This window comes from Mytilus californianus, unplaced genomic scaffold, assembly GCF_021869535.1.
Source record: "Mytilus californianus isolate M0D057914Y unplaced genomic scaffold, xbMytCali1.0.p SCAF_5, whole genome shotgun sequence".
Classification (NCBI taxonomy): Eukaryota; Metazoa; Mollusca; class Bivalvia; order Mytilida; family Mytilidae; genus Mytilus; species Mytilus californianus.
The window spans coordinates 28270834-28295232 of NW_026262701.1; the positions used below are offsets into that span (position 1 = coordinate 28270834).

Below are 24399 nucleotides of genomic sequence, written 5' to 3' on the forward strand. Positions count from 1 at the left end.
ATGAACAAAATGATATGTCCGCTAAACACGCAAACCAAATGACACAAAACAAAATACAAAGATCCATAGATCAACAAGAAGTCTTTAATTATTTAAATAGAGACTATCAAAGATCTACAGCAACGCCAAACATAGAATGCAAAAAACATTAAGATACATTGTAACTAAAAACTATCGTGACCATGTTTCTCTGCGGTTTTGACACCACTCCATTATTGCATCCAAGTACTACCGCAAAATTTTCGTATGCTCAATACTTGGTTGAAATTGGGAAGATTCCCATGTGTGATAAAGAGGTTTTATATTTGATAAAGCCGATTAAATTGTGAAAGGAAGGACTTAATCCTCTTTTTAAATCTCGATCAGTGTAATAAACCGTAAAGATGTTCACAAAACAACAGACAATAAACATCCATTCAGAATATCACTAAACTACAATTGTATACAATACCGATATAGACATTTACAAATTATAAATTCTCAAAATATATTATATCATAATTATAATGTTCACACATACTAAAACCTAGATCAAATAGAAGGATCAACTGAATAATTGTTGTTTGCTTAACGTCCAGTGGCATATATTTCATGCATATTCAGGACAAATAAAACGAAAAAGGAGATATAGGGCATACGTCAATGATACAGTAACCAAAGGAAACAGATTAACAAAATATATCTAGTGGGCAACATACATGTAGGTATAGTTATAGATCGTGTGAAGTGTGTTACAGATTACCAAAATATAACTAATGGGCAATATACATGTAGGTATAGTTATAGGTCGTGTGAAGTGTGTTACAGATTACCAAAATATATCTAGTGGGCAATATACATGTAGGTATAGTTATTGGTCGTGTGAAGTGTGTTACAGATTACCAAAATATATCTAGTGGGCAACATACATGTAGGTATAGTTATTGGTCGTGTGAAGTGTGTTACAGATTACCAAAATATATCTAGTGGGCAACATACATGTAGGTATAGTTATAGGTCGTGTGAAGTGTGTTACAGATTACCAAAATATATCTAGTGGGCAATATACATGTAGGTATAGTTATTGGTCGTGTGAAGTGTGTTACAGATTACCAAAATATATCTAGTGGGCAACATACATGTAGGTATAGTTATAGGTCGTGTGAAGTGTGTTACAGATTACCAAAATATATCTAGTGGGCAATATACATGTAGGTATAGTTATTGGTCGTGTGAAGTGTGTTACAGATTACCAAAATATATCTAGTGGGCAACATACATGTAGGTATAGTTATAGGTCGTGTGAAGTGTGTTACAGATTACCAAAATATATCTAGTGGGCAATATACATGTAGGTATAGTTATTGGTCGTGTGAAGTGTGTTACAGATTACCAAAATATATCTAGTGGGCAACATACATGTAGGTATAGTTATTGGTCGTGTGAAGTGTGTTACAGATTACCAAAATATATCTAGTGGGCAACATACATGTAGGTATAGTTATAGGTCGTGTGAAGTGTGTTACAGATTACCAAAATATATCTAGTGGGCAATATACATGTAGGTATAGTTATTGGTCGTGTGAAGTGTGTTACAGATTACCAAAATATATCTAGTGGGCAACATACATGTAGGTATAGTTATAGGTCGTGTGAAGTGTGTTACAGATTACCAAAATATATCTAGTGGGCAATATACATGTAGGTATAGTTATTGGTCGTGTGAAGTGTGTTACAGATTACCAAAATATATCTAGTGGGCAACATACATGTAGGTATAGTTATAGGTCGTGTGAAGTGTGTTACAGATTACCAAAATATATCTAGTGGGCAACATACATGTAGGTATAGTTATTGGTCGTGTGAAGTGTGTTACAGATTACCAAAATATATCTAGTGGGCAACATACATGTAGGTATAGTTATAGGTCGTGTGAAGTGTGTTACAGATTACCAAAATATATCTAGTGGGCAATATACATGTAGGTATAGTTATTGGTCGTGTGAAGTGTGTTACAGATTACCAAAATATATCTAGTGGGCAACATACATGTAGGTATAGTTATTGGTCGTGTGAAGTGTGTTACAGATTACCAAAATATATCTAGTGGGCAACATACATGTAGGTATAGTTATAGGTCGTGTGAAGTGTGTTACAGATTACCAAAATATATCTAGTGGGCAATATACATGTAGGTATAGTTATTGGTCGTGTGAAGTGTGTTACAGATTACCAAAATATATCTAGTGGGCAACATACATGTAGGTATAGTTATTGGTCGTGTGAAGTGTGTTACAGATTACCAAAATATATCTAGTGGGCAACATACATGTAGGTATAGTTATTGGTCGTGTGAAGTGTGTTACAGATTACCAAAATATATCTAGTGGGCAATATACATGTAGGTATAGTTATTGGTCGTGTGAAGTGTGTTACAGATTACCAAAATATATCTAGTGGGCAACATACATGTAGGTATAGTTATAGGTCGTGTGAAGTGTGTTACAGATTACCAAAATATATCTAGTGGGCAACATACATGTAGGTATAGTTATAGGTCGTGTGAAGTGTGTTACAGATTACCAAAATATATCTAGTGGGCAACATACATGTAGGTATAGTTATAGGTCGTGTGAAGTGTGTTACAGATTACCAAAATATATCTAGTGGGCAATATACATGTAGGTATAGTTATTGGTCGTGTGAAGTGTGTTACAAATGTAAGTGTACAAAAAAACTGTCATTTATTATCTCAATAACTGAAAAAGAAATATATTTAGGATCACGAATTATCTGAGAAATTTCAATATTCAAACGTGTCGCAGTATATATGTTACAGTGAATTTGTATAGTCCGGAATTATGTGATTTTTCAGGGATTTTGCATAATCACTAAAATCATCAGTGATTATATATAATCGCTGATAATGACCAGTGATATTACATCATCACTGAACATTCCAAAAATTGTTTTACAAATTCCGTGACACGATTACAGGCATTATCAATAACATAAAGATCTTTGTTTGATAAAAAAATAAATCAAATATAGGCAAAAAAATCATCTGTATTTCTTACCCTTTTAAGGTTTAAGTTGACAGTTTTCATTCCCTGTTTTTCCAGTGATATGCTATTTAACTGCGTTGAACCACATTAAATCATTTATAAAAAAAGTATTTAAAATTGAAAAATAAATACTGACATTTTCAATGATAGTGATAACTGCACATGTTTGCAGTGAATTTTATTTTACTCTAAACAGCGTCATTTGGCGTTAGAAAAACATGTTTAACCCCGCCATATTCTTTATGTGCCTATCCCAAGTTAGGATCCTGTAGTTCAGTGGTTGTCGTTGGTTCATGTCTGTAATATTTATTCTCTGTGAATTGTTTCGTTATAAATAAGGCCGTTAGTGTTCTAAATTGAAATGTTTCCCATTTTTCATGTCGGGGCCTTTTATAGCCGACTATACGGTATGGGGTCTTCTCATTGTTGAAGGCCGCAAGGTTGCCTATAATTGTTTATATCCACTTCATTTGAAATTTGATGATATTCATACCACATATCATATGGACGTTCATGTTCTGAATGTAAATGCACAGTGCATGTAAAAAAAATTGCATTTGCTGTAAAAAAAAAATTGGCATTTGAAGGTTATTGAATAATTGTTTGATGTTTTCTATGTTCCAATAACAAGGAATTAAAACTTAAAAAACAAATGCAAATAAACGTACAGAAAAACAAACACAACACATGCTTGACAGATTGAACACAATTTTGGATGAGACAAACATTGGCTGTAATGTTTTGATACGGATTCTGTATGTTGAACGCAGAAAGTGAGACCCCAAAAATATTATGTTCATGAACGGACTAAAACGGATACTGCCTGGCTACGAAACAGAATAACATTCGATAAAATCAGATTCAATATGTGAAGGGCAATGTGTTTTTTCAAATTTGATGTTCTTGCAAAAAAAATATATAAAAGCAGAGCATGGTAACGGTTATGTCTACTTCTTTAATTAACACATCTCAATGGTAAATTCTTTTCGACCAAGGAGAAATGTCTAGTTCAGAAATTTCAATGTTGTTCCTGGTGCAGTTATACAAAAAGGTATATCTGGTAAAGCATTTTTCAAAGTCTGAATCGCTCAGATGAATATGAAGGTAAAAATGACCTTATCATTAGTGAACCCGTTTGTAGCACTCAAGTTTTCTTAATTAACATTTTTCATTGCTATAAAAAACTTAACTAGTAAGCTAGATCAATCTGAAAATCAAGGCTCAAATGACTAAACTATTAATGAATCCTCTTATACTAAAATTTTCCCATTTCTCTCAACTGCCCAATTTAAGTTGCTTTACCATCTCTCGTGTCTTAGATATGGCTCAAAACACAAACACATAATCCAAGATCGGAGTAAAGGGACGAATGGACGGACAAACGGAAGGACTAATGGATGGACAGGCGAACAGACACACATATACACAGACAGATAGACTAAGATTAATTTAAACGCCCCATCTATTTTCATAGTCGGGCTTTGAAATCCTACAAAGCCATGATGACAATAGACATCATATAAGCCTCATGTTTCAGTTTGCTTTAAATTCTAGATTTAGACCGCCATAAAGACAGAGAAAATCTATGAGCCTGATGTTTTCTATGAACTACGATGATATAATGTTTATAGATTAGGTATTTTAACGACAGTTACTATTGTTATGAATTTAAGTTTCTTATCGGCACTTTCCTCCTGGTCCATAGTACATGTATTGTGTCCTTTTGTATCACTTTTTACGGAACTAGGCGAAGTACATTACTCTTACCTTACACGCGTGGTGGGCATATTTTATAAACATTTTAGTAATGTGATTATTATAATCGTTATTCTAAGGGACTACATTGAAAGCTTATGTGTTATGTATTGCACTTTTTTATTTTAATTTCAATTTAAGTTTTGACTTATGATATAGCATATATACTCATACTGTAAAGAAAAGCAAGCATGGAATGTGACGCAATATTAAAATAAATCATATAATGTGTAAAAAAGTTCATAAGAAAATGAGATAAGGTACGATTATACGTCGTCCCTTCCATAGTTTTACCGACGCCATTTCATTTCGGTCGACCTTTATGGAATGTATGTGTCAAATATAACGACGGGTAATGTATTTTTCTCGATGTAAGCACAATTATTGCATCCCTTCCTCGATTGTGACATCACCGAATTTGTTCCTGCTTTGAGTAACAAGATGACGTCATTAATGGAACAGGAATTGCTTACTCTTAAAGAATACATTAGTTACCGGTAATCCTTTGTTTTATTTCAGAGGGAATCAATCTGTTGGCTGACAACGTTTGATTTTGTCAGTTTTTATGAACTTCCCCTTTTTGAACTAACCTTTGAGTTTTGTATTTTTGTTACACTTTTTTATTGCTTTTGCTTTAGTTGTCAGTGTCGTTTTTTCGTAATAATCTAAATTAATCAACAATGCCTGTGTTCTTTTTTCCGGTACAGATATTTTAGTGTTGCACTATCTGTAATTTTCCGTGTATTTTTTTTTTTTTGTGAACTGTGTCTGTATTTTCCTGTATTTTCTTTTAGTCATAGTTTTGTCTGGGGTTTTGTGTTTGTTTTTTTGTTTTTTTGTTTTTTTGGCTTATGGTTCTTTGTTGCCTCCTTGGTATATTCTCTCCCTGTTTATCTGAATTTTTTATATTAATGTTTGAATCTCATGCTCCGTATCATTTCATCTTGTTAATCGAGGGCCTCGGTTGCCGAGTGGTCTAAGTAGTCGAACTACTGTATTACTAGCCAGTCAACACTGAGGTTGTGAGTTCGAATCCCGCACGTGCAATGTGCGCTCAACTCTAATCTTAATTGACTAGGATTGTCAGTTTTCCTACCGAAGGTCGGTGGTTCTCTTCGGACACTCCGGCTTCCTCCACCAATAAAAACGGACCACCATGAAATAACACAATAGTGTTGAAAGTGGCGATAAACACCAATCAATCAATCAATCAATTATCTTGTCAATCAGTTTTATTCAATATTGACATGTATATAATCAAAAGACTCGCTATGAATTCAAAATTTGACTTGATTTACAAAAGACGAACGATAAATGATTACTGAGATTAGGCAAGCCTTTTGATTAGCTAGATTAATACTTGTTTGTTAATATTGAATGTCAGTAACATTACAACAAATCAAAGAGGGACGAAAGATACCAGAGGGACAGTCAAATTCATAGATCGAAAACAAACTGACAACGCCATGGCCAAAAATAAAATGACAAACAGACAAATAATAGTACAGATGACACAAAGACGTTCTTTTAATTTTCTTCAAAAGAAAATCCGTCTGGAATTATTTTAATATAATTTTTATTCTAGGACATCGATCTACCCTTATAACTTGCGAAAGTTCCATGCCTACTGCAGTTTCATTCATGATTTCATTTCATTAGAATGACTACTGATTTAAGAATGTTGTAAAACATTGACAGATACACGAAATTTAATGCCAATGTTTTGTTTAAAAAACATTGTAAGAAAATATTATGACATGACTGATTACTTTAATGAATGAATTTAATTTGTTCCGTGAATAATAATCCAACTATAAAAACGTAGTGCAATCATTACTACACATAAAATCAAACAAAATATACGTCACAGCATTACTCCTACAATGTAATTTCATTTCCGGTCAATACAATGTCATTACAATGCTAACAGACTATACCAATTAATGATAGTAAACTTGTAGCTTTTACAAAACTAAGTTTACAACTCCCTCAAGCAAAGTTGACTTTAAGTCTGGGAGAATATGATTTATTTATTAGTTATAATTGGTTTTGAACTAGCTTTCAATAACTGCGAGTACTCTAGCTTATTTATATCGTAGCTTTTTGTCTATTGTTTTTATGTTAGTTTTTTTTTGTGCTTTGTATCGATCTGTTAAACTAAGCCATTCTTAACATGTTGTGCTGTTACACCACTATCTCAGATTAGAAGGAAGGTTGGGTGCTCACAAACAGGGCTAACTCCGCATCATTCTTTGTGTGCCTTTCCCAAATCAGAAGTCTGAAAAAGTGGTTTTCGCTGGTTCATGCAGGTCATATTTATTTTTTGTAAAGTGTATTGTTATAAGTAAGACCGTTTAACTTACTTTTTTTGCTTACAATTTTTCACATTTTTTCTTGTCGGGGCCAATTATCGATTATAGCTGACTATATCGTATGGTCTCTTCGAAAAATTGATAATTTTCAAGGCCACTAACTTTTTTAAAACCCAAAACAAAAATATGGTTCTTTGGTAAAAGTTGTTTCATTTTTTTTTTCAAAAACAAAATCGGCACTATCAAATGAATAGTTCTCGATTGAGGGATTGTTACTCATTTTGAGAATTGTTCCCCATTATCGAATTGTGTCCAACCTATATAACGTTTTAGGCCGCGACAGGTTGATATCCTTTTAAAATTAAAGAAATACAAATGGAACACGATGTTTTTGTAACATCTTTTCACGAATAAGATAATATGCCTTACTTTTAATTTGATGATGTTTCAATGAAAAGGGAATTATTTTAGAAACAGGAGGTACAATTAAATAGTATGTAAAGCCTTTTACTCAGTTTCATTATTAAATAATTGTAACAATATACAATGGAAGTATGTTCCACCTGCAGGAATTCAATAAAACGTTGAATTTCACATCCAGCTGTTTATGTTAAAGATAATTAATTCATTTTGATGAGGGATCGTATAGACACAATGCAAATATAAAATAATTGATTATTGGTCGCTCCAATGACAGCGACCTCTAAACAATGGCTACAAAAGCTACCTAACTATAATTGGTTATAGAAAAATAGGTTTAAGGGTAGAAATTTCCAGTTATAAGTAAGAAATTTCAATGTATCTGTGGTAATTGACAGGATAATAAATGATAATATTCGGTTAAGTGTATCAAAATGCAATGCCGGTACCTGTAATGGATACGAATTTTAGGAACCAACTGTGCCCCCTTCTTGCCGACTTGTTCCTTTATTCACACGAGGCTGATTTCACACAGGATCTTCTTAGGAAGAAAGAAAAGAAGTTAGCAGTATCCATGCAAAATTCGAAAAATCGTCCAGGAGGTTGGTTTAAACTTTTACGTCTAACGAAGATTTTTAAGATCTTATGTGTAATGTAGTGTGTGTAATGGAAACAAGAAAATATATTTTAGACTTCTCTAAATTGTGTTTATTTTTAGTAACAAGCTAAATTGCATAATTGATGAAAATGAGCTAAACATTCCTTCAAATATGGGTTTAGTTAAAAGTACTTTTAAAGTCACCATAATAGTTCTATTGTGTTTCTAGCAATTTATATTGTAGAAACATATATAAAAGGTCATAAATTATTCATTTATAGAATGTTTTCTTTTTTTGGCAAACTTATAGGGTGCTTCTTATAAGGCCTTATTTTGTGTTTGTCATTTTCTAGCCAAGTTTCAATCACTGGTTTCCAAAACGGTGAGCAAATAGATACATGAAATGAAGTTCTTTGCAAATATTGTTACTAGATTAAAAAAATATAAAAAATCAACCCATGGCAGAATAGTAGAAATTACCGTGGCTTATTTTTTACTTTAATATTGCCGTGACGTCAAGCCGTTTCCCACATTTTTTACCAAACCAATTATGAGTAAATATCAAACAAAATATGATGTAATGAATAATTAAAATGTTCAATTTTGAACATTTCAAAGATTTAATTCAGATAAAATAATTTGCAAATGTATAACTTCAAAATAAATAAGATTTCATAACTTTCCGCAAAAAAATTGTAATCAAGAGTTATCTCCCCTTAAATCATTCTCCACAAGAATTAAAGAAGGTAACGGGAGGGTCTAAACTGCTGAAGTGGGAAAACGCGGAAGTGTAAAATTGAGATATTATACGTAATTTCTCTGGAACTGCTAAAGATAAATTAACACTTGAAACGGATTTTGAAAGCTTATATGATATTCCATAAGTTAATATAAATTTTTTTTTTTTTTTATAATCATTATTACCAAAAAGTTGACCGGAAGCCTTGTTAAGCGTGACTCTGGCAATCCAATTTCGAATCTTTAAACTTAAATTCACGAAAAAACATATAACCCGGTCAAAATCTTAAAAACGATTTCTGTAGACAATTTAATAACAAATAATATGGTATAAAAATAATTAGCAATAGATTAGAAGAAAAGGGCAAAATCTTGACCCGGAAGCCTCTCTTGTAAATCAGTAAATGAAGAAGTCAAAATTTCAACTTTAAACTAAAATTCACGAAAAAATATATAACCCGGTCAAAATCTTGAACATGATTTTTATAGACAATTTAATAACAAATTAAATGGTTTAAAAAAAATTACAATACATTAGAAGAAAAATGCAAAATCTTGACCGGAAGCCTCTCTTGTATATAAATGAAGAAGTCAACATTTCAACTTTGAACTAAATTTATGCAGACTTCCCTGACACTTGCAAACAAGCCTTCTCGTGTTAGTACGGCCTTACCTAAGCTCCATGAGTGGCATAAAGATACATCACACTTTGTATAGATGTCAATTTTGCAATGTGAAGAGAAAATTCTAGAGAATTTCCTAGTTTTCTCACATTTTATCAGCTCAGAGCCTCCGAGTCAGTGCTTCTGCAAGAAAATGTCCTGTCAGATATTAAACTAACGTACTGTAGAGCTCACACAGAGAGATAATGTTGGTGTAAAGTGAAGAAGGAATAATATTTGCTGTTGCTATTATGACCAGATCTTTGGTACTTTTGGAGGAGTGCACATTTGTAGTTCCTTGTAAAACAGGAGTCCTTGCAGAAAACTGAACAAACACATACAGCATGTACAGGGTTTTCACATTGGATAAGGTAAATATAAATTAATGAATCATTATCTGCATATATAATAATTGGGTCTGCTGATACCATATAATAACAGGGTCTGCTGAAGTGCTGATGTAATGTAATTTAACCTCAGCTGTAATCCCTTTTACAGTTTAGGATTCCGGGTCCGGAGTCACTGAGGTGCCCAATTAGGAAAATCACTCCAGACTCCGGCAACAGTCACATGACATTTTTGTGACAAATAGTCAGATAATTAGATACAATACAAAGGTGATAATGAAACAGGCCGGTAACAACCGTTGCAGTATAGCTTTTCTGCACGAGTAGTCAGGTGAAGGTCCGAGGCGATAGAACTATACGGCAGTTTTTTTCCGGCCTGTTTTTTGTTACCTTTGTTTTGTATGTTACTTGTACGACGTTTCAAGAAAGAAGTAGTACATTTTGCATTTAGAAGAGGTAGCAAAATTAAACAGATTCGAAACTAAAATGGCCATATACCAGTTAATGTAAGTTACAGTTTAAACAAACTTTTTTTTCTATTCCCTTCAGCCGAGAGTTTTTTTCTCAAGAAATTCAAGAATCTAATAATTTTGTAAAAAAGAACAATGTCAAGTAAAAGATGACTGTCGTACATATTTGAGACTTGTTAAAATGCAACTTCGCAAGTAAGTAATGTATGAAAAAGATTTCAGAGGTAAGCGAGCTAACATTTGATTTTTATTTGGGGAAAACGGAAAAGGGGGAGGGGTAAGATAAATTTACAATAAACAGGCTTGATCCTTTTTTTGTTGAAAAAATGCAGGATGTGCCATTCCATCCCCCATTCCCCTTTAAAAAAATAATAAAAATCGTACGTTTGCTCCCAAATATATGGATTCATTATACAATGTATATGAATTCAATAACAATATAAATTTATCAAAAGAATGATCCAATCGCAGCTTACCGTCCAAAATTGGTGACACAAGTTGAACGATTTTCTTCAAGATTTGCTGCCTATTTGAACGTGTATTACACGGACACTTTTTATTTATAAGATCAATTGTGCATTGGTGAGTTCATAGGGATTTTATCTTTTGATAAGATTTGATTTTTTTTATATATATTTCCTGTCTTTTTTATTGAAATATAAACGTCGGTACCAGCATTTGTTTACTTTCAGCATTGTCCAGAATACTATTCATGTCCATATATTGAGAAAAAAATACATTTACGGACCATCCATTTAGCTTCAAAAGAGGGGTATGTCTTTTTCTGAGTAAGAACATTATTTAGTTTTTCAATGCTATCACCCAAATATTTTTTTTCTAAATTAGCACTATTATATACGGTATTCGGAAAATCAGGAATCAGAACATTATTTTGTCATATGCTTGACCACAATATATTTTTTCTCATATAATTGGGGATCAGAATATTTTTTTAGGAAAAAAACATAACCCTTCTTTTGAAGTTAAATGGTCAATCCCTTAGTGTACTGATATGAATAGTAATATATGGGAATTGTTTGAAAAAAATATAGTTATTGATACCAACGTAAATATTTTAATAGAAAAGACAGGAAATATTGAAATTTAAAGTGCCCATGAACTCATTGATCATGCACGAGTGATTCTATTCATAAAAAGTATCCGTGTCACAACTAAAAAGTGTCCGTGTATCATCTAAAAAGTGTCTGTGTAACACCCGTTAATGTACTGTTTTTCTATAGCTCTGCTGGGGGCAAAGTCGTACAAGTACATATACACTAATGCCATGAATGTAATTTTGGCAAGATATATAATACATACATGTATTTAAATGTACATGTATATCCAATACTTTTTTTGACATATGTACTAAACCAAATTTAAGGCATTAACATTTCAGTATAACTTTAGATCATTTAATGCCTCAAGATTTTTTTGTGAAAAAAGCTCAAGTATTAAATTTTACAATCAAACAAAGAAGATAAATAAAAGGAGAATAGAAATCATTTGTTTTAAAAACAATTGTTAAAAGGTCTTTCCCCTCCGTATCATGATTAATTGGTTGGTTGATTGATTGATTGATTGATTGATTGATTGATTGATTGATTGATTGATTGATTGATTGATTGCATGGTACTTTCTCGGTGCGACGCAGCTAACTTAAATAACGCCTATATTCTGACCGAACGTGACTGCATCCTTATACATCCCGCACAGCCAAACGGACGCCTGAGATGTCCTCATAAAAATTGATCCTAGCATCATTCGTCTATAAATTTTCTCTAGTTTCTATGTTACCTCGGACTTCCATTTTTCATCTATTTGTTGTGTATGCATTTTGATTGAATTTGTAGGAAAACGGAGTAAATTTTATCTTGGAAGTTTTATTTTCCTCATTTGGATATGGAATGTTTTATTCTAAATTTAGGTCCGCGCGCGAGATGGTGTTGTGAAGTCACGTGACCCTCGAATATATATGTCTGGAGAATATTAATTTCTTTTCAGAGGAGACCGTTGAACAGAGCACATGTGTATTGATCAGAGAAACACGATAACTATTGTTTTTATTTTGTACAGGTCATTGATGTCGGATCATGCATACATATTACGTACACATGTTTACGGGAGCACAGATTTGTATTTTTTAATGCATGTTTAGAAATTTGATTGTAGGATTTCAGTAATATTTACGAACTTTGGAGCGATTTCTACGACATTGATTTTAATTTCGCAATCAAGCAGACCGCACGTGTCTAATCGATTAATTTCAGAAAGTACATGAATTGGAGCAGATTTTTGCAGGGATGGATTTCTATTTCAGAAAGAAATTTGTACATAAGAAGGAGTAGCATTTTACTGTATAATGTACGGGACTAAAAGCGATTTTCTTTCATAGAAATGGGATAACATAAAAAAAAAATCAGTTGAAAAAAGGAGGGGTGTAGTGGTAGACTGTGGTTGATAATTGAGAAAAGAAACATTTACAACATGATAGCTGCAAAATTTGAAGTTTTGATGTAATTTGTTGATTCGACCATAACAGGGACATTGACCCTGCAATAAAATGACGCGTACCAATTCGACAAAAAATTTCTAGTAAACACGTGTCGCGACAAACTTTTTGGTTAAATTGTTTTGTCGATATCTATAACTCTTTCTAGGAAGAAGCGATATGAACTTAATGTAAAAAATCACAACATGACCTTGACCTTTGACCTTGACCTAGTTTTCTATTCTTAGGGACCAAGGACCTCAAATCAACAGATGAAATAACTCTCATATGAAGTGTTCGTATCGCTTCGGTCAAAATAGGACAAATCATGCGAAGGATATAACGAGCAATTTTATAAAATAAATTTGTCGTTTTCTTTTACGGTTACCAAGGAGATGCAGTCACAAGGAAAACAGTGTTCGGGGAGATAACTCCTACAGAGAAAAGTCTTCAATTACGCAGGGTGAATTTCAAAGGCGCATAAACTGTTCGATATCATATATCAAACATCTAAGCGACATCTTGCGTAACAAAATTTATACGCAAGAAATAAAAGTGGCGGAAGAAGAAAAAAAACATAATAATTAGAACAAATACAATAGGTCTTTCCACCGAAAAGTGGAAAGACCTAATTATGTGGGGGTATGAAAGTCAGCAACCCGATGACAAAGATTCCAAAAATAAAGACATTGGTGATATGAAGATTACAATGACAGGTGTCTATACAGTACATGTACATGTATTTATGTCAAGCTCTAAATTGTTCCTTTTTTTGTATGAAAACAACAGAACTTTGTCGTTGGTTGTTGTCTGTCATATTTGTTTTTCGTAAATTGTATTGTTATAAAAGTATGCTGTTAGTTTTCTCAGTTGAACTAATTCGCATTATTCATGTCGGGGTCTTTTATAACCAACTATAAGGTATCTGGTATGGGGTTTTCTCATTGATGAAGGCCATATGGTTGCCTTTAATTGCTTACATGCACTTCATTTAAACTTTGGTGGAGAGTTGTCTCATTGACAGTCATACCACATCTCGTTATTTTTCTTTTATAAAGATCTGCTTATAACCCCTAATTTTCAATTGTCAAAAAGTACACTTTGTTTTAAAAAAATTATCCATTATTATTTAAAACTTTATATTTTTTCTCCTTGACTGACATTTACCTTAGGTGTGAAACCTTGATGTTTGGTACATTTGTACTAATTAATCTCTCTATCATGTTATATTGGATTTTCATGATTGAAATTCATTTTTAGTATTTTAAACAAGAGTGCACAAGCTGAAATGTCTTGCCTGCTTTTCTGACCATTGATTTTATATCGATCCTCGATAGTCCTAAATAAATCTTTAAGTGAGAGAGTTTCCATCATTTCAAATATAGCTAAAAGGTTACCCCAAAAAAAAATAATCTCAATTTAAATTATTTATCACAATTTATTTGGCTGATGTCCAATAAAAAAGTCACATATTTAATGCAATTTAATTAAATTTTAAATATTGTTGAAAACAACTACCAGACCCTTAATAAATTCATAAAGTTTACTGGCTTTGAAAATGTTGAACTAGGTTATAAACTGCTAGTACTATCAGATCGTTCTTTTGTGTCCTATTTATTGGTATTTTTTTATCTGTATTGTGTTGATTTCAACCTTTTTCAACAAATTTTTACTTTAAGTTCTGACTTCGTTCTTATCCCATGTGTACAGTTTCAGTTTGAGGTAGGGTTTGGTACTAGACCTTTGTTTAGCCCTTTCCAATAATGCCTGTGCATTCCCCCCGTCAGGACATATAGTGTCATTGAGTGGTTGTCTTTGTTCCTGTATTTTATTTTGTTTTTGTTGTAAATATAAATCAGGCTGTTTGTTTGCATAATTGCTTTTGTTTTACACTCGTCGTTTTGGATATAAAACGAAGATGCAGTATGATTGCCAATGAAACAACTCTCCACAAGAGACCAAATGACACAGAAATTAACAACTATAGAAGACGTTACTAAGTTGAAAAACTTGTGTCTAATCCATTTGTCATTTCTGAACAATAAAATGTATTTAAACTAACAACTATAGGTCACCGTACGGCCTTCAAAGCTAGAATACAGTGTTATATTTTACTGAATTTACTCTAGTAGTTCTGTACCGTTTTCTTGATGTTGGAGGTCCATAATATTTTTTTGACGGTGTTGTCCATGTACCATTTTGTAGATCGTACTTTTTGAGCATATGTTTTATAGCGACAAGCAACCAAAACTTTTTATCAGTTTAAGTTGTCGTCAGCTAGCAATTTTTCTACGCTTTCTTCGGGTTGATTACAGATGGTGTTCAATAGTCCAAGTACTTGGATATTCAGTTGGGCTTTTATTGGTATTATTCCGTTTAGGATGTTGATAGTAACATCTGCTACATAAGTTGGTTATGAGAGTATAAGCTTATAAGTAGCCTTTTCTGGAAGTTTTCGATTAATTCTAGTGAACTTGTTTTTGGTAGCGTTAGCTCTTATCCATAGAGAAGTACTGGAGTTACGTAACACGAATGACCGAATGACACTTGGAATGACCGAATGACACTTGGAATGACTGAATGACACTTGAAATCTTAACCTTAGTTTAAACAGTATCTATTAATGAAAAAAATTAAAAGAATAAAGTATTACAATGTTACATGAATTTTAATCTTAGCACATATTGGTGACTTTTAAACATTGATTTATAAATAATATTACATTAAAAGTGTATGTTATAACTTAAAATGATTAACTAAAGCAGGTAAGTTCATAAAATGTTATTATAATTTCGTGGATATATCTGTTCCTAATTGCATATATACGATCGCCCAATGTGTTCAAGTTGGACTACCAAAGTAAGGCCCTCATTTGTAAAATGAATTATAACTCACTGACACTCCATGAATTGAAATGTATTTCATTTAACAGTCAACAAAAACTATTTTAAGTAATAATTTTGCGGTACGTCTTAAAACCACACAGGACCTCCTGAGTGCACTCAGGACATGTAATAGATACTTTAGTAGGCGTTGAGGGTATGCATTCGATAAATAATTTAATTTTTTATCTTATTATTTTTGTTTAAATAAAATCACTTGAATATTTATAAAGTTATCGAAGTTTTTATTAGCACGCGCCGTTATTTGGGATATGTCATGCATGACCGATGATCATATTCAATACCAATTATCATGTTGATTAGGTCTATACAAATCCTTAATTAGGTCGTTCGATCTTTAGTAGTTAGTGAAGGTCATCAACACTTACACATCAGTTCTATTGTTATACTTCACAGTTTCTATTTCTGAAACAAGTGTAAATTGAATAGATATATTATTGCGAATAATAATGGATTTTGACCACAGGGTATGACGAGCGGGGTTTTGGAAAACCCTGCTTCTACATCCCGAAAACACAGTCCATTGTTATTCATAACAATATGAATTGGTTTTGTTTAATAGACCACAAGAGATTACGAATAGTGTTCAATACAAGTTGTTTCAAGACATATTTAAAAAAAAACATATTTCAGGAAATTCCAATAGCGAAAAAAATCTTTAGCATCTATTTTGAATAAAAAAAATCATTTAAATACTCCTGGAACTTGTATGTAAATTATACATGAAAACATATAGTTTACATTTGGACTAAGTCTTTATCATAAAAATAAATTTATTAATTTTTGGATTGTTGAAGATAATGATGGCACCCAGGGGCGGATCCAGCAATTTTTAAAAGGGGGTGCTAACCCAGGATTTTTTTTTATAAAACCGTAAGTTACATGTAAAATAAATTTATGATTACCTTTATGGGTTATAAATATTGCGTTATCTTTAGACTCTTCTACCAAATCCAACGCCTGACTGAAAATGTCGTCCGCCCCATACCGACTGATGTACAGAAAGACAGACAGACAGACAGACGGACGGACGGGGTGTAAACCTAAAGTCCCCTTCGACTTCGTCGGTAGGGGACTAATAAGTGATCATAATTTCATGCATATCATACATTGTTTGTATGTGTAAGCTCCTGCACATCTATAAAAAAGATTAATAACAGATTTCAACTAGAAATATATACATCTTGCTAGAAATTAGAACATTATACATGTAAAAGAAAGTCAGGTATTGTTTTGTTTTAATTTTATTTTCCAAAGTCTTTTAAAAGAAAACAAAAATGGAAAATTTGAAGGTTAAGACAAGTATGCAAATCAAATTTAAAGTTATCATGTTAGTACATACATGTACATGTATAGTTACATCATTTTTTTTTGCACACATGAATAAAAGGAGATGTGGGTTATATGGGACAGCAACCCAACATTATTGCAGTTTGTAAATGATTTTCAAGATGTTGTTTCTTTCTGTCATAATTTGGTATCTGTTCAAAATTTGTACATGTATCTAACAATGTAATTTGTTCATGTTTCAGGTCATCAGGCTTTTCTCCAGAACTGTAGTATCACCAATATGTACAAGAAAACACAGCCACCTATCAATGAAAATTAAGCAGTCAAAGGCTCAAAGCTACTTAGTGTTTAACATGATGCTAATGTTTATTTTTTCTGTTCATGGTCAGATCTGCATGCATCATGAAAGAAGTTGCTAAGAAAATATTTTATTCTTGAAAAAAACATGTGTCAAATGGATAGAAATTAAAGTACATGTAAGGACAAGACTGTGAATTTGCAGGCTTCAAAGTGCAATTATTCATATGTTGATATGGTCAATATATTACACTTAACAGTAACATAAGATACAGCACAAAATGTCAGCAGATATTCAGAAAATGGAGTTTGAAAGGCTACATCGCAGTAAGAGAAAAGTGTCAAGATTCACACAGCAAGTGAAAAGGTACTAATCTGTGAAGCTTGTGCAGAACTGGAAAGATTCCTTATTGTATGTCATAGTCAGAATGAAGCTCGCAATTACACGAACTACAATAGTTACCTAAGTTGGATACTTTCATAAAAAGAAAACAGATTAACAACTAAACAAACTAAAGAAATTAGTGCATCCTACTTTAATAAAAATCAAAGATGATATCAGATCTGACCTCATGCACCAAACAGTTAGTGTCTGAAAATGAAAGTGAATTAGTGATGATAGTGAAGACCTACCCAAAATAAAAAGTATGCTCTTCATGGTAGATAATGTGTTTTAGTTGTGAATATGCAATGAGAATTATAAGCCAGAATGAAAATGACAATTCATTGAATATTACAGGGACAATGATATTGCTACTTTTGCTGTTAATAGAAAGTAAATCAGTCTTTGCCAAGTCAGCTGGTATCAGTGATTGTTTTAACTTTAAATTCTATAATGAATTGAATGTGATAATGGGCAACTAAAAAGAAATGTAATGGATACAGTGTAAGCTGTCTTATTGTTTAAAAACAAACAAAGAATGCTAAATTTTGTGTAATTTACATTGAAAAAAAAAAATGATTTTGATGGCTTTTCCTTGTTAAACATTTTTTACAAATTATTCTGTCATCACCTTTTCAACATGTTCAAACCTGACTTGACCAAGCACTTTTAATTTTGGAGACATTACAATATTTAATCTTGACTAGTATTGGGATTTGTGTTTTTCTTATTTCACAGCCTCCATATCAGGTACCATTGGATCACAATACTGATTAACTTGCATAATTACACACAAATGAATGTTCATGAGTAGCATGTAAAATTTCCAACAAAATTACATTTGCAGCAATGTGCTGATTTCTGTGTAAAATGTCCCCACTTATATTTCATTATAATTATTAAAGTACAAACAAAAGCAGGTTCTAGATATACAAATGTACTCAAGGAAACAGCAACTTAAAAGACAAAAAATACCCAAAACGACATTTAGAGGGCAACATAGAGATTACGACAAAAGACAGATATAAAAATAAGGAGATGTGGTATGATTGCCTATATACACAATTTGTCAAGCTTAACTGGGATCTTGCAAGTTTCAATTATTGCCTTGATGTGCTGTATTTTTATCGTGCTTAGCTCTTATTTTAGTTGTCATTTTTTATTGTGTAGTTTTCTTAATTTATATATTAAGCAATTAATTGTCTTTCATGAGATTATTTATGGGTAGTACTTTATTCCTTTTTGGTCATTTTCAGAAGCCTTTGTTCAATTATGGAGTAAAATATTTGCTAAGTTTACAAAACATCATTACTCTTAGACCTTTTACAATGATTTGGATCAATCCTCTTTGCTATTAGTAGTTTCAAATTGGAGAATTTTGATTTTGAATCAAACCGTCTTTTTTTTCATTTGTATAATAGAGCTCTCCATGAGTGCTTTTAGTACTTTGATTTTCTTTTTCATTATAATTTTGCTTTGAATTAAAAAGAAACAGCTGTCGAAATAATAAATCACTTGTTTTGATAATAATTGCACCCTAAATTGTGGATTTGTGTGGAGAAAATGATTCTATTACATGAAAAAATGTATAAAAATACTATTAAAAATAGCCGTACAGTGATATATACTAAATATATTCCTAAATATTTGCTGTGGGTGGATTTTTTATATTTCTTTAATCTATCATAGTAGTTCATGTTGATATATTCATCTTTTAATTACAGCTTCACCTTTTCGATATTTTAGCATTTCTTCTGACCCTAAATTAGGTAAAATAGCCAATTCCTCAAACACCAGTTTTATACATACAGAAGCCCTACTAAAATAAAAAGAAATATATATTTATTATTTTGTCTTTTTATTTCCTTTATAATGCTTTATCACATGAATTGGTCAAAAAAGATATTTATCATGGCTATAACTGATTATTTGTTGGATTTAAATACAAAAAGACCCTTAAATTTAGCAATTTTCCCGTAAAAAAGGGTGAAAATAGATGGCGCTGCAAAACTCGGCTATCCGATAAAATTCAAGCAAAAAAATTTACAAGTGAATCTGGCATGGCCAAAGTGTTGTTGGCACCAAATTCCACCAAATACCTGTTGAAACAAGGATCGGGGATGACGATGGTTCTAACAAATATTGATGTGTTTGTGGTCATCTAACTAAAGGGTCTTAATTCAAAACGAGTACTATAACTGTGTTTTCAACATCTACTCGTCCACGGCAATGAGCTGACTCAACTGCATGTTTGCATCCTGATTTTTTACTTTTTACCTTTTATTTACAAATCGATTTATCGTAATACATATGTGTTTTGCAAATTAAAAGTGTCCAGTGTTATACGTGCGTTTAAAAAGATAGGAGCATTATATGCAACAGTTAAGCGTCTAATATGTGAACAAAAAATTTCGAGGAGAATCAATTTTGGAGCGGCATGCGGACCAAAAATTTGCGGAAGCGGTAAATATTTTTTTTTATTGAAAAGTCAATTTCTCCAAAACAGGAGAGGGAAAATCCAAAGAAATAGGAATCAAATTGGTGTGGTCTTATCATTATTTATATGATTGTTTTGGTAATGTGATATACCGTATTAAGTGACTGATTGCAAGTAAACATGAAAGGTTATAATTCTCATATTAATTCTCTGAAATCCATTACCTAAAATATCGATACCTTAAAGTCTTGTAGATACCTTTACAACCAAATGGAACTGACGGTTTCTGTATGCAAAAGGTTCGTTGCTTTTATAAACTCTATTTTCATGCTAACCTGTCTGAAACTATTAGATTTTGTGTTAGAAGTACAGTGTACTTTATTTGACAGGCTTTGCACGCAACTTTCAGAAACTCCTTTGATTATAATAGAATTGTTTTTTTTTTTTTTTTATTTTATATATATTTTTGGATTACCAAAGTAACACAACTGTCATATCTGCAATTATTATTAGACATTTCATATCCGTAACTTATCATAAGTATTAACTAGACTTTTATCAAATCTTTTCTACATAATGCCTTTTTAATCGTTTTAACTGTTTATTTTTGTTTTTGAGCTGAACAATGTTTTAGGGTATACCATAGCAATATATATAGGCGTTTATATATATATATATATATATTCATTCATAACAAGTCTAAATTAAAAACAACGTTCAAACCTATGATTGCGTTGGATAAAAACCGCAATTTTTATACGTGTGCATGCAAAACAAATTTCTTGGTAGAGGGTTCTAAATACAGCACAAACAACATTTTCCAAAAGACCAAAAAAGTGAAAAAGTATATTCTAACAAAACGCATTTGACTAGTAGGTCTAACAACTGATATCCTTAATATTCATTCATACCTATAGAATGGGGAGACTGACTCAAAAAAGGGTCTATCTTTCTATTTTGATCGTTTATGCCTTTCAGGGTATCATTAACTATTTTTTTTTTCACTTTTCTTTTACATATATACATGGAAAGATCCTTAATCTTAATTATAATTATTTAGATGATGAAGAGCACTTCTCCATTACTTGTGATATTTTGCTGTATATTGGTAACAGTTGTGAAATCTGAAACATGCCTTGGGAACCACGAAAAATCAATCTTATCTGGTATAAAATCTTCGATAAAGAAATTAGAAGAAAAGTTGGCAGGTAGGATACAAGCTCATGTATATACAGCTTAGCTGACAATACATTAATATATCAAACATGTTACAACTATTAGACTTGGAGCGATTAAGAGCTTGAAATGCTGACATTTAGATGTTATTAACTATTTGTGTCGTTGGTGTGCTGTCTCTGTGGCTAGTATCACATATCTCCTTTTATTCATACTTATAATTCACTCAAGTGTTTTGACGATTATGTACACTACATGAATAAATCTGTGAGTTGACAGAACATAGCTCCGGTGCCACCGATTGTAATTGCATATGTTGATATAAGCACTGTGACGACTTCAAGAAGTTTTTTTTACAGATTTGTATATTTCATTGATTCATAACGAGACGAGACTGTATTTCTTAAAATATTATAGAGGAGATGTCCTCGATGCAAATCTGCCCAAGTGATCTTAATTGTAACAGGCACAAACTTCGTACAATGTAAATGAAGCTGTTATAATGGATCTCAAAAATCTATCAAACGAAAAGAATTTAAATTTCTTATATTACGATAAAAGGTTTTATCGCGCTATCCCTTTTCTATACAAGTGTACAATTTCTAACTGAATTGGTTGAGGAAGATGTAGCCAAAAACGTGAAAATTCTTTTCAAGGATTTTTTTCAAAATAAATCAATATTAGACTTAATCTAGAAAAAAGATCAATTACAAAGTACTTATATCATCTAACAGGTTTTGATATCAATATTTTTAGGAAAATCGCCGAGATGCAGAGCTGGATGGAAGGAATTCAAGGATCATTGTTATTTCTTTTCTACTGACAAAAAACCCTGGCAAGAGGCAGAGGTTCGTGTTAAAAGACGTCTTATTTTGAACATGATAAATAAAAAATATAGTTAGAACGGCTATAAAAATATTTCAATAAAACTTTGAAGGTCGTGCAGTGACCTGAAAATGTACACATGTCTGGTGGATAGTTGTCTCATTGGCAATACTATCACATTTATTCATTTCTATAATGATGAGTTTGAAAGGAGACGTCTTTTTATTTCCTTTACCAGTCATTCGTTTTATTCAAAATTCCAAACGGGATATACGTAATACCATCTACAAACAGTTTCTCTGATTAATTTACACTTCTCATGAGTGGAAAATGGTACCACATTTTTTTTCACGGTAGAATCATCAAACTTGGCAATAAAATACCTCTGGTGATAGGTAAAACAATACAAAATTTTTTTAATATAGCTCGCCTGGTTCGAGTGAAAACAGTGCAAAAATCCTGTAGGATATTATTTCTCCCATATGCTTTTTGATTTGTCCCCTAGGATCTCTTTCTCCATTTGGATTTCTTAAATCTCCCATCGGATTTTTTTTTATCCCTTAGGATTCATCTTATTCATTATGATTTTTTTATCCCACAGAATTTTTTTTTTGTAAATCCCTTAGGCTTTGATTATGCCTATCGGAAATATTTTATCCTACAGAAAAAAATATCCTGTAGGAAATACCTTTTTCTCTTTAAGTTTTTTTTTGTTGTCCAAAGGGAAAACATGTTTCCTGTAGGATATTTTTATTCTCCTAAAAGATTATAAATCCAATTGGATTTTAATATCCTGTGAGATATTAAAAATATTCTACGCGTTTATGCCTTTATCCTATAGGATTTTAAAAAATCGTATGGGAGAAAATAATATCCTACAGGACTTTTGCACTGTTTTCACTCGTATTGCAGAGCCAGGCGAGCTGTATAAAAAATGTATTGTTTTACCTATCCCCAGTGGTATATCATTGCCAAGTTTGATGATTCTACCTTTTAAAAAATGCGGTACCAGTTTGCACTCATGAGAAGTGCGAATTAATTCGAGAAACTGTTTACAGTTTAATTTTCAATGAAAAATGTTAACTTTCAAACTTAGAGGTATCATATTTATTTTCGAATGGTAAGAGAAAGATCGGTTGTGTTCAACACATCGACTTCGGAAGAGTACTACCATTTCTTACGATCCTGCAGATATAACATTTATATGGTCCTTTGAAGTAACACTCAGTATTAAAATATAAACATTCTTTGAATGGCATTGCAGTAAAAAAAATTGTTTACAGATAACTATTGCAATTCATTTTTCACAAAAATTCTTTGTGTTTTTAGAGAGAGTGTCGAAATCGAGGAGGGTATCTTACACAAGTTACTGATTCTGCAGAAAATTCCTGGATTGTTTCTATGATTACGAGTAAAAGTAAGTTTAATCCACTGTTTACTTTTAAAGAAACTGATTTTACCGGTTATAATTATTGATTATTGAATGGGTTGTTAAGTATAATAGATGAATCGTCACCTGGACTTCTCTCATCCGGCAGTAAAACTAAATGCTAAAGAGGGGAGTGTTTGTCACTTGACTTTAAGCAAACAACAACCAAATCAATCGTTCAACTCATTGTCAACGGACACCTCATATATCTCTGATATTTAATAACTGAAAAAAAATATTCGTTATGTTTGATAAGTGGGACATTTTTTTAATATCGAATTTTCGGTACACTAATTTATTTGCCTTTTTTTTTTATGAAAATGCAATTTAAGTTTGTAGGATTTATGAGTCGAATTCAATAATAAAGATTTGATTAACATATATTTTGATGCAATTTATTACAAAAATATTTATTATATTCAAATTCCGTACTTAGGGTAATGTATGTGCTTACGATTTATTAAATTTTTGAATTTCAAAATTAGGCATTTTTTTTAAACGACTCGTATGCTTTCAAGAATTTACACTGTTAATTAACTTGTGTTGTATAATGTTTGTGGAAATAAAACAAGACTTAGTACAAAAGTTGAATTGTTATTGCACAATTGTCATATAATTTTGTCATTTATCTCATAATGCCTGGAACTTGTTTTTATTTATACAGAAGTGATTCAGCAGCATTATTGGATGGGTGCTACAGATTTTAAGGAGGGTGATTGGAGATGGGTCAATGATTTGTCTAATTTTAAAAGTACATTTTACCAGTTGGAATTCGGGTCAACCTGATAATTATGGCGGTAAAGAGGACTGTGGTCATTTCTGG

The 24399-nt window shown here is 31.9% G+C and overlaps 1 protein-coding gene across 1 annotated transcript; it reads left to right on the forward strand.

The window, feature by feature from the left end:
• The first annotated feature begins 21209 nt into the window (after positions 1-21209).
• On the forward strand, positions 21210-24362 carry LOC127701930 (perlucin-like protein). The gene is made up of 4 exons (XM_052205900.1): positions 21210-21354; positions 22079-22170; positions 23477-23564; positions 24241-24362. The coding sequence occupies exons 1-4, from the start codon at positions 21210-21212 to the stop codon at positions 24360-24362; spliced, it is 447 nt and encodes a 148-aa protein (XP_052061860.1).
• The last annotated feature ends 37 nt before the right edge of the window (positions 24363-24399 follow it).

Excerpts from the sequence above, each read along its gene's own strand:
- LOC127701930 (XM_052205900.1), top strand. The coding sequence starts at position 21,210 with ATGAAGAGCACTTCTCCATTACTTGTGATATTTTGCTGTATATTGGTA. Across the intron at positions 21,355-22,078 it reads ATTAGAAGAAAAGTTGGCAG|GAAAATCGCCGAGATGCAGA; the intron begins GTAGGATACAAG and ends CAATATTTTTAG. Across the intron at positions 23,565-24,240 it reads TTCTATGATTACGAGTAAAA|AAGTGATTCAGCAGCATTAT; the intron begins GTAAGTTTAATC and ends TTATTTATACAG.